The following is a 12,089-nucleotide window of genomic DNA, read 5'->3' as shown; positions in this document are numbered from 1 at the left end:
GTTTTGAACTCCTGACCTCGAGCAATCCGCCCGCCTCGGCCTCCCAGAGAGCTAGGATTACAGGCGTGAGCCACCGCGCCCGGCCTGGTTTCAGTTTTTAACAGTGTAAAATGCATTTGTAGTCAATGTGAAGTAACATCAAAGATAAGTAACATTTCTTCACATAAAGCTATGCCACATTTTAATGTTATTGTATTTGGAATTCAAACTTACTGGTTTGAAAGATAGCCACTATTTAAGTTCTTGATTCATATTGCAAAATTGCTTTCCAAAAGACGTCCTAATTTTCCATGAGTCCACCACCAGCAATCACACCTCTGCTAACAATGGGTATTCTGATGTATCTCTTTTTGAAAGCGACTTGATTAAGGAGAAAAAGATCTGCATTGCTGTTTTTATTTATTTTATTTTATTTATAATTTCCCTAGTGTGCATATGCTGGTCATTTTTCTTGTTCTTTGTGCGTTGCCAGTTGCCTTGATGGCAGGCAGGGAATTTCAATGGAGAGGAAGAGGTTGGGAGACCAGTAGAAGAAAGGATAAGGGTATTTACAGAAAAGAATGGAAGCTGTAAGGGGCTGGGTAGGACTGAGATTATTTGAATGGGCAGGATGAAATGGCAAAATAATTAGGTAATTACCAAGGAATAATCAGCTTGTTCTGTGATTTGACTTAACTGGTCTTTCCCAATAAGTAAAACCAATTAGATTCTCCCTGACAGCTGTCCCTCCTGCCCCACCCCCGACCTCCGTCTCCAGGCTCTGGTTGGTAAGAGACTGATGCATATAAACGTGTTAAATTAAGTTTAGTCTAAAACCGTCTCCTTACATATTTTAAGTTCCGCCTAAAGGTTCCTCCAGACATAGTGACTTGCAACCTACCTACCTGATGTGTAAACAGGCTGTAAGCTACTCTTGCTCTATCAACTTTCCGCCAATAGAGGGGGCCAAATGCCCAAACCACGTTCAAATAAGGCAAATCTGGAGCTGTAACCAATTGGCTATTTCTGTACCTCACTTCCATTTTCTGTATGTTACTTTCTTTTTTTCTGTCCATAAATTCCCTGTCAGACCGCACGGCAGTGCTGGAGTCACTCTGAACCCCTTCCGGTTGTGGAGGGCGGCCTCATTCCGGAATCGTTCTCGCTCAGTTAAACTCTGTTAAATTTACTTTGTGTAATGTTTCTCTTCTAAACCATGAATATTAGATGATTTCGAGCCTTTGCTGGTAAGATGTATAGAAGCATTGTAGGCAGCATTTTATTTCTCTCTCCAGCAAAATTCCTGTGGACCGGTGTCTACCTTTTATGCTTTTGCAAATGGTACGGAATGCCAGGCCATGGAGAAATGTCACATGCTAGTGAGCAAGCTAAACTCAGATCTAGGTCTAACACGTGCGTACAAGTGTAAGATGAAGGAGAAAAGAACCAGTCGACACCACTGAAATTGTACTTTTCAATAGGAAAGATACTTTACGACTGTTTTGGACAGTGGGGCATGTGCAGAGCCTGTTTGCCTTACCCTGGGAGAAACCTGAGGTTCAGAGACAGGATGGACTTGCTCAAGGTCCACAGCGTGTGCTGCAGAGGAGAGAGCCTGCCTTCCGCCTCCCAGCACAGCGTGTTCCACTAACCCTGGGGCCACCTTGGAGTCTGGCTTCCCCAGCGGGAAGGCATCTGGGCAGAGCACTGATGTCAGTCAGCTAGAGGTCACCCTGGGGCCAAGGCTACAGGATTTCCTACCAGCAACTAAATGCAAAGGCGGAGGCTTAAGGATGAGGGGTCCATGAAGGGAATCCACAAGTTCCCCTCTGAAAAAAGCAGCCTCCGAGTGGGTAAAGTGGACACTAGTCTCAGGAAAATACCAAAGAGTAATGATCCGAACACTAATTGAGTGTCCTAGTGGAGATCTACTTACAGCAAGGCAGTTACCTCCCTGAGCAGCTTCTTATAAGACTCTGGCTTTGGAAGACTTCAGGATTCTGAATCCTGAACTCTGAAATCCTGAAATCTAAATTCTGAATCCTCCAGGACTCTGCATGGCAGGGATGCGCTGGCTTTGGGTAGCACCTGGACTGCAGCAGCTCGAGGAACCCACACTTGAGCAGGCTCCTCCTGGATGTGGAGCTTGTCCCAGAGGCTCTTGAGGGCCTGCCTTCTAGGGTGGGACTGAGGGCCAAGAGTCCTCCCACTTTCGTTTTCCAGTGTGTGTAATTGCACTCAAAATGCTACAGTTAAACTGCCTTTCCCTTAAAGTGGCTTAGAGTTCTTGCTGTGTGTGACTTCTGGGCAATTTTATCGTCCTGGGAACAGAGGTAGGTCGAGGACAACCTGCTGGGAAACTACTGCAGGGAGAGGGGATATTCATTCCCCGCGAGCAGTTTAAGGTCCAGTAGGCTTGTACTCATTTGGGCTACATTCAATATCTTATATTGCCAGAACCTAGCACAGTGCCTGGCATAAATAAGTACACAAATCCTGTTGAATGAGTGAATGAATCATTTGGTTGTGGCACATGAGATTTCTGTTTTTGAAGGCTTTCTTTTCTTTCCCCCAAAGAGTAGCACATTAGTACGTTGTGTCATCATGCGATGAACCCACTGGGCTCTATGATGTTTCATCTGTCCTGCTACAGCATTCCTCTCTGTGGATATCTTAATTACAACTTTTAACTTTTCATGAAAGGACAACATTCATTTCTAACTTCATGGTTTACATGATGTTCCTCAGTTCCCTTCGGGCAAGGAAAATGTTTCCAGAGTTCAGGAAGGCATTTGGCACTGTCTGGTGTTTAAAACGTATTTTATGGAATGCGTCGCTCCTGAAACATTCCTGTGAGGTATGACTTCGTTTGATAATAGGTAAAACTGAAAATGAAGGCCTGGACTCCCATGTAGAAAAGTAGTAGAGTAGTATTGCAATCTATGAAAATTCATCTTCTCAGGTTAAAGACAGATGCACTAAGTCAATTCAGGTTTGCCAAACTCAAAGCTACTTCTCTGTTTTCCTTATTTTTATATTTGGCCCTTTGACACTCATTGCTTGTAAAGAGTGTCTTTCCCCGCCTGGTAGCAGAGGTCACATAGGGAGGAGGCAGCACTCAGTGCCTGTGGTTTTGCAGAAGAAATGGGGAGATTGCAATGCCAGGGCTCAGGGAGCCCTCACCTAGGGCTCATGAGGGATCTGTTTCTTTGCACTGTGTTCTGATTGAACAGCATATTGTGGCTAGAAAAACGCAGGGGACATCCTGGTTTTTTTTTTTTTTTCTTTTCTTTTCTCTCTCTCTCTTTTCTTGTTTTTTTAGTCACAGGATTTTGTTCTTTGACCCAGGCTAGAGTAGAGTAGTGTGATCATAGCTCACTGCAACCTAGAACTCCTGGCCTCAAGCCATCTTCTGGCTTGGGCTTTGGCCTTCCAAAGTCCAAGGATTACAGGCAGGAGCCACCACGCCTGGCCACTACATTCCTTCATAATGTTTTTCTTAGTGATCCAAGCTTAAGGTCTCCCGGACACTCCCTTGTAAATCCCTACGTATAGCAGTGATTTTATCATCTATAACTTCAAAATGCTATCAAGGACTTTCTGAGAAATAGCTGAGAGGAAGGAAAGAACAGAAATCCAGAAAAGTGAAAAAACACAACTGGGGCCCTGGAATTAGATCCCTGTTCTACCTTCTCCCCATAATCCCAGCCTATAAAACACACCCAAACTCCAACGCCAGGATACCTTTCTGCAACAGAGAAAAGTTGGGCTGCTAAGACAAATGAGGTTCTCAGCCTCAGTCTTCTTTAGCACTTGGCATCTAGGCCCTGAGGTTGCCAGGTATCTTTTCATGTGCAGCTGGAAAGTGCCTTTGAGGAGCAGACTCTACCTAGTCCTGACCTGCTCTTTATCTTTCAGCCTCTTGTCTCAGCCTTGCATGGCCTCCACTGGTATTTAATTGAGCTTGAAAACACCAGCTTTCTCTAGCCTTTCACTATTACTCTGTTTCCAGCTACTCTTGTTAAACTGTCACAACCCACAGGATTTCTCTGTGTACACACACCCTTTTCTTCCCCAAGGCTTTCCCTCATGGTCTAAAATGTGCCCTGATGTCTCTGGCCTGCCCTGTGCTGGGTGCTTTAGGTATCCTCCCAGCACAGCCCAGAGATTGCTGTTGCCTTGACTTTGGAGTTGAGGAACCAGGACTTAGAGGTGTGGTGACCTTGCTAGGAAGGAAGCCAAAGTTGGGAGTTAGATGCCCTAAGAAACTAACTTAGGTCCCCTCCTACCTGTGAGATCCTTCAGGATTGCTTTGTCAGATTCTCTCAAGAGGAAGCTGCTTTTCCATGCTTAATGTACTTCACTTAGTAGAATGGTCTCCAGTTCCATCCAGGTTGTCACAAAGGATCCTGAGATCCCCTTTCTTAAGGCTGAGTACTACTCCATGACATACGCAGAGCACATTTTATTAATCCACCCATGTAATGATGGGCACTTGGGTTGTTTCCACATCTTTGCGATTGTGCATTGTGCTGCTATAAACATTTGAGTGCCAGTGTCTCTATGATAAAATGTCTTTTTTTTCTTTGGGTAAATATCTAGTAGTGGGATTGCTGGATCAAATGGTAGGTCTACTTTTAGTTCTTTGAGATGTCTGCATACTGCTTTCCATAGAGGTTGTACTAGTTTGTAGTCCCAGCAACAGTGTGTGAGTGTTCTTATCTCTCTGCATCCATGCCAGCTTCTTTTGCTTTGGGACTTTTTGATAGGAGTTGTTCCTACGGGAGTTAAGTGATATGTCGTTGTGCTTATAATTTGCATTTCCCTAATGATTAGAGACACTGAGCACTTTTTCATGTGTTAGTTGGCCATTAGTCTTTCTTGATTTGTAAAGTTTCTATTCATGTCTTCTGCCCACCTTTCCATAAGGTTGTTTGATTTTTTTCTTGCTGATTTGCTTGAGTTTTACGTATATTCTGGTTATCAGCCCTTTGTTCCATGTATAGCATGCAAATATTTTCTCCCATTCTGTAGGTTGTCTATTTCCTGTATTGATTATGTCCTTGGCTCTGTAGAATGTACGCAATACTAAAATGGAACAAATTGATGAACATTTTTGTGTACATATATGGAAGTAAATCTCAATGGAAATCCAGCCGGTGGTAGACGGGAGGAGAGAGTGGGTAATTCACACCTTTTGGGTACAATGAATACTAACTGGGTGGATGGGCACACTTATAACTTTTACTCAAACTGTACAAAAGCAAATTATGTAACCAAAGAGTATACCCTTGTAATATTCTGAAATTTTAAAAATTAAAAAAAAAATTAAATACAGTTTTGAAACAGCCTAAAACCCCATCACCTCCTTATTTAAATCTCTTCACGGCTTTTCATTGCACTTGAAATAAAATCAAACCTTTATCAAGAGAAAAAAAGAAAGGAGGAAGCTGAGGTATGAGATCAAATGAGTTGGTCAAGGGCTCCAGGCTTGTCAAGAGTGGCCTTGGTTCACCTGGAGACTTTCTGACATGCAATCCAAGGCTCTTTTTAATCACAGGATTTAAACCTTGTTGGTTCAAGGCATTACCTATTATTCTAAAGGCACATTCATGAAGATAAAACAAGGTGCTGAATACAACAGTAATAAATAGAAAGAGCAGGGAGAGCACAGGAAAACACCTAGAATAGCAAAAAAGACACAATGTACTTGAGATTAACAAACCAATTTAATCCAAGCTGTTCTCTCTCTGAGACCTCACCAGGCTTTTGTAGACACCGCGAGAGTTTCTATTGGCCTCTTTGGTTTCTAACTTGGGCATAGAGGCAATGTCGTGATAAAATGAATATGTGAAAAGCAATTTGGGGATTTGTCATATGGTTCATGAATAATTAAGGTAAGAGCCGGGCGCGGTGGCTCACGCCTGTAATCTTAGCACTCTGGGAGGCCGAGGCAGGCAGATCGCTCAAGGTCAGGAGTTCAAAACCACCCTGAGCAAGAGTGAGACCCCCGTCTCTACTATAAATAGAAAGAAATTAATTGGCCAACTAAAAATATATATATATATATATAGAAAAAATTAGCCAGGCATGGTGGCGCACGCCTGTAGTTCCAGCTACTGGGGAGGCTGAGGCAGGAGGATTGCTTGAGCCCAGGAGTTTGAGGTTGCTGTGAGCGAGGCTGACGCCACGGCACTCACTCTAGCCTGGGCAATTAAGCAAGACTCTGTCTCAAAAAAAATGTAAGGAAAACTGGCCTCAGGTCATAGAAAGGAAAGCCATTTTTTTGCTCCCCTTTCTACAATCAGTTGTTGAGATTAAACTCTAAGTGCAGTTATCTTAGAACAATAAAAATTAGTTTATGTCCAGGAGTGAGAATTTGTAAGAGTATGTGTTATGGAGAATTGAGCAATTAGAGCTTGAACATAATGTACACCCTGCCATTTATTGGGTGACCGAACTCTAGGTCCGTACTGCTTCCCAATTTGTTCAGAATTCTCCTTCCCACCTGATCACTGGCCTCAATTTAGAATTGAGGGTACTAATTTTGATCTAATGTTCAAGCTGGGTTGAACAATCTCAGCTCTTTTTTGGCCACTCACCCACAACTCTCCCCTCCCATTACTGCACACAAATGCAGAGCAGAGAGCCTAGAATTTTGAAGAACGAGCAGTGGTAGGTTGCAGAGGGGCAGCAGGAAAGCCGGAGGCTCAGGAGAGCCAGTGTTTCCCGTGAGTCCACCAAGAGAAAAAGCATCAGATAGCGTGGCGTTGATGGAAAAGAAAACAGGTTCATACTAATTCCTTTAAAAACGGCTAGCATTGTCAAAGATGATATTTTAATTAGGTAATATATTTATTTATTTATTTTTGAGACAGGGTTTCACTCTGTCACCTGGGCTAGAGTGCAGGGGCATCATCATAGCTCATTCCAACCTCCAACTCCCAGGCTTAAGCGATCCTCCTGCCTCAGCCTCCCAAGTAGCTGGGCCTACAGGAGCTTGCCACCACAGCCGGCTAATTTTTAAAATTTTCTCATAAAGATGTGGTCTTGCTGTTGCCTAGGCTGGTTTCAAACTCCTGGTCTTAAGCGATCCTCCCATCTTTGCCTCCCAAAGTGCTAGGATTAGGTGTGATCCACTGTGCTCGGCCACAGATACTATTTTAAATAATCATTAATGTTTCCAGAGCTCCAAATACAAGGACTCTTGTAGCATTTCAGGTGAGGTACAAGTAAAGACTCCACTACAGCAAAGCACAAAATGCGAATGTTCCATCACCCTGTAACTAAACCCAGTGAGCTCACGGTGGCTCACGCCTGTAATCCTAGCACTCTGGAAGGCCGAGACAGGAGGATTGCTTGAGCCAAGAGTTTGAGACTAGCCTGAGCAAGAGCAAGACCCCATCTCTACAAAAAATAGAAAAATTAGCGGGGCATGGTGGCATATGCCTATAGTCCCAGCTACCTGGGAGGCTGAGGCAGGAGGATCACTTGAACCCAGGAGTTTGAGGTTGCAGTGAGCTACGATGATGCCACTGTACTCTAGCCTGGGTGACAGAGCAAGACCTTCTCAAAAAAAACCAACCAACCAAACAAAAAAAATCCATTTAGCTTCCAGCTGAGGTAGGAGAAAAAAACCAATAATAATTTCAGTCTAATGTTCTAAAGTAGTGGTTGTGAAGACAATGCCCAATGAAGCCCAAGTAATGCTATGGAAAGTGCAAAAAGCAGGATGTTGCCTTGCACCTCCCTATGTTCCTAATAAAATCAAACTGTGTCTGTCTATGGGCAAGAAGAAAATGAAAGCACAGGACATGAAAATACTGTGTTTACAAAAAGTGCAGGATGTGAAAACACTGTTTACAAACTGTCTGTATTATTGTCTTATAATTAAAAAGATGTATTGAAAATATAGGTGTGTTGAATGTATCACATTCAAAGACACAAGTATACTTCTCCTACAAATCAGAAATACCTGGAATCTCTTACTAATGCGATCATGGAAACAGGGAAATGAGAACTCCAGCATCAATCAATAAATATTTGATTGCCTGCTGTGTACAGACAGCGCCAGGAGCTGCAAACAGAGGAACACGTGAGCTCGGCACCAATAGGACACGCATTCACGTGGTGTGCAGCTAACCACCAAGTGCTACAAAACTCATCGGTACTGCTCTAGACATGTAATCTAATTGGTGTGAGCTCTCAGAGGAAGGAGGAAAGGAGAAGTAACAAGATTTCAAAAGAGAGGCAGTATTGTGTCGTGTGATTTCTTTGAAGTATGACTGTAGGGAGAGGGTGTGTGTGTGTGTGTGTGTGTGTGTGTGTGTGTGTGTGTGAGTGAGTGTGTGAGTGAATGGGCATCTTTACTCTCCTGCAGTTATGTCTCTTCTTTTTCAGCCCCACCTCTTCCTAGACACGGTGATTAACTCTTTCTATATGCTATCTCACTTTAATCTCACGATCGACCTATGGATGGTAAAATTATTCTCATTTTGTATGGATAGAAAAACTCCCTTTAACACAGTTATAAATCTGAATCTAAGAGCCTCTCTCCTTAAGTTCAGGAACATCCAAAACGGAGGCATCTGGGTGCTTTGCCTGTATCCTTTGTGGGACAGAGTGAAATAAATTTGACATTAACTAATTTTAGCTTCTGTGCAGTTTTGGGCTCACAATAGGCTATTAGTTCTTCTGGTATTTTTAAAAAATAAGTTAGCTTTTATTCATCAGAGTGCCAGATCCCTTTGTGCAATGATTTAGATGGTGAGGTAAACTTGCTAATTAATGTACCTTTTAAAGGACCTTACCAAGCAGCAGAGGAAATGAAGTTCTGGAAAGAATCTGGTCCAATAGCCAGTTGTACACCATTCTTTGTAGCATACCCAGCCAACGTGGAGGGGGAAGGGGATGTATGTGGAAAAAGACAGTTAAGCGATTTATTTTTAAGCACTACATATTTATTGACAGAATATCTCTCCAGGCGGTATTCACATGCTTCGAACTGAAGCTTTTAACTTAGCAGTGCCGTTTAAGCAAACAAACTCAGCCAGCTGAGTGCAATGATTAACAGGAAGCCGGGGAGCTGACACAGTTACCAGCCTGTGGCCGGGAGAAGAAGCTGGGGTTGAAGTCCTAGAGCAAAGACTTGCAGAATGGTCTCCGGACCCACCAGTGATTTCACCGTGCCAACAGGTGGACCCACCGGAGCCAGATCTTCCCTGAGGCAATTTGCTTTCGCGTAGAAACAGGTGACGATCAGCAGGAGACAGGGCAGAGCGAATGCAAAGGAGCTACTTCAGAAATGTGTCACAGAAAAGTGAAAACGCAACAGAGCAGTAAATGAAAAGGGAAGGAAGAAAGAAGAGGACAAGAACCGTCAACCGGGAGGGCACAGGACTGCCGATCGGAGCTGCATCTATCGAGAGGGTGATTTTGGATGCTGGGAAAATGTAAGTTAAATCTATCCACCCTCCGATCATACCTCTAGAGACATTTACTCATTTCCTGGTTTTGAATGATGGGTTCTTGGAAGCAATGTCTTTTCAGCTTGTCTCTTATTACTGCTCTGATTTTTATCTTTGTTTACAATAGTGAGTTATGGGAGAATAAACGTTTTCTGAGGGCAGCTCTGTCCAACGCTTCTCTATTAGCAGAAGCCTGTCATCAGATTTTAAAGGGGAAGGTTTTTTACTCAACAGAAAATGGATTGAAAACTACTCTCGATGAATCTACCTGTTATGAGTACATGGTTCAAAGTCATTATATTACAGAAACACTCTCTGAAGAAGAGGCTGCATTTCCTTTGGCTTACACAGTGACCATCCACAAAGATTTCAGCACTTTTGAGAGACTCTTCAGGGCAATTTATATGCCCCAAAATGTCTATTGTGTGCACCTGGACAAGAAGGCAACAGATGTGTTTAAGGAAGCAGTGAAACAGCTACTGAGCTGCTTCCCAAATGCTTTCCTGGCGTCCAAGATGGAGCCAGTTGTCTACGGTGGAATTTCCAGGCTCCAGGCCGACCTCAACTGCCTGCAAGACCTGGTGGCCTCCCAGGTTCCCTGGAAGTACGCCGTCAACACCTGTGGGCAAGACTTCCCCCTGAAAACCAACAGGGAAATAGTTCAGTATCTGAAAGGATTTAAAGGGAAAAATATTACCCCAGGGGTGCTGCCCCCCGATCACGCAATTGGACGGACCAAGTATGTCCACCGAGAATTATTAGACAACAGAAATTCCTATGTGCTTAAAACAGCAGCATTCAAAAGTCCTCCTCCTCACAATATGACCATTTACTTTGGCACCGCCTATGTGGCTCTCACAAGGGAATTTGCCAACTTTGTCCTCCAAGACCAGCAGGCACTTGACTTACTCTCCTGGTCCAAGGACACCTACAGCCCCGACGAGCACTTCTGGGTAACACTCAATAGGATTCCTGGTATGTATGTCTCTTAACTTTTGTTTTTAATGAATAAATATTGCATGGTTAATATTAAACTGCTTAGAAAAGAGTAAAAAGAAACTAACAATCAAACTTCTTCGCAGTTTCAAATGTTTAAAAAAAATTCACCATAGCTCTGTTCACAGAGTGGAAGATACACCTCATGTCCATTTTACAGATGAAAACCGAGGCCTTGCAATTAACAGGGCAGAGGTGGAAAATCGGCTATCTGATTTGATTTTTGCTGATTCACCAAGCTGCTTTTCTGGGCCCACAGACTCACCCCAAGTGAGTGCTGTGGCCTTGGCACGGGGCAAAAGATTGAGGGAACACTGGCCATACAAATGAAAAATTAACCCTAATTCTCCTTTGAGTGTAGTAATGCACTTAAAATTGGGAATAAATATTATAGATAAAATATGAATGGCAATTTGAACATTTTAATAACATTTTGGCCCTGTTGAAGCTCCCATCCTTTCAAAATGGGATCAGATTAAAACTTTTAAAATTCTTCATTTTCACATTCTTTCATGGAATTGAAACAAAATACACAGCTAATAAGTGAATGCACCAGTTATAAACATGGGTTTCCTAAGCCTGACTGATGTTCTTTTTGTTGGGGGGGGGTCTAATTGAATTTTTTTATCGGCATATTATGGGGGTACAAATTTTAAGGTTTCAATAAATGCCCTTTCCCTCCCTCCCCCCACAAGTCTGAGTCTCCAGCATGACCATCCCCCAGATGGTGCACATCTCACTCATTATGTATGTATATACCCGCCCTCTCCCCCCTTTTAGGTGATTTTCAATTAAGTCTCGGTTGCTACTAAATTAGTATAACTCAACCTCTCCTTCAGTCAATGTTCCAAATGATTTGAATAATCTCCAGTTGTTTACATTGAACCTACTTAGTTTTGCTAGTTGAATTCAAAATCAAAATTCAGCCTCACAGTTCAAGGGGAAAAGTAACTGGAATCAATGTCAGAAGGAGATTCATGGTCTCTTTAGATGGGCAGGTCAAACCTGGTGTGTATTACGATCACCTGGAGCTCCTAAAAATACCTAAGGCCGGGCCCACTTCCTGGAGGGGCTTCCTGCCGGGGTTGGACCCAGTGGTATTTGCGCAACCTCTGGGTGAGTCTTAGGGACAGCCAGGCGTGAATCGTTGCCGATGCTTGTTTTAGATGTTGGTATACAGAGCTTCATAGACTTAGAATTATTTATAGGTCTGTAATTTTCTCGGAGGCAGAATGCATAACGTAATGGTAAAGAGAAATCAGGACTTGAGAAAGTCAAGTGAGGGAGGCCCAGAGCTATTTAAATAAACTATGGTGCCCAGAGGAAGGGGAGTGAAAGCCCCACTTCTCTCCTGTGAGCTACTGACAGTGGGACCGAGGCTCTACTGTGCGGGGAGACATTGACAAAGCAGGTTCCAAAGAGAACAGCCAAGAAGGTTAAAAGGCCAAACTCCACTTTGTTCTTTTTCTTAAGAAAGAACCGAGACAAACAAAAAGGATATTTGATCTGAAAAAGACTTGAAGAGGGATCACTGTTTTAACCTACTTAAAAGATGTGCTCCCGAAAGAGACATTAGACCAATTCTGTGTTTTGGAAGCAAAATCTAGGGCCAGCAGTGGGAGGCCGGAAGCCGGAGCTGGGGATGGA

The 12,089-nt window shown here is 43.2% G+C and overlaps 1 protein-coding gene across 2 annotated transcripts in view; it reads left to right on the top strand.

Annotated features, from left to right (window-relative positions):
• LOC105865181 (glucosaminyl (N-acetyl) transferase 2 (I blood group)) overlaps window positions 1-12,089 on the top strand; it is an 87,213-nt gene that overhangs the window by 2,437 nt on the left and 72,687 nt on the right. Inside the window, exon 1 of one of the 2 annotated variants that reach the window (XM_012753576.3) lies at window positions 7,360-10,421. The exons of the other annotated variant lie outside the window; for it this stretch is intronic. Within the exon in view, the coding sequence (XP_012609030.1) occupies window positions 9,497-10,421 (925 nt within the window). The 5' untranslated portion in view covers window positions 7,360-9,496. Of the gene's footprint in view, window positions 1-7,359; window positions 10,422-12,089 lie in introns of those variants that run through there. 2 annotated transcript variants of the gene reach the window in all.

The sequence above is a fragment of the Microcebus murinus genome, chromosome 15 (genome assembly GCF_040939455.1).
Source record: "Microcebus murinus isolate Inina chromosome 15, M.murinus_Inina_mat1.0, whole genome shotgun sequence".
NCBI lineage: Eukaryota > Metazoa > Chordata > Mammalia > Primates > Cheirogaleidae > Microcebus > Microcebus murinus.
Note: the sequence above shows the minus strand (reverse complement) of the source record. Positions and strands in the feature narration are given on the sequence as shown.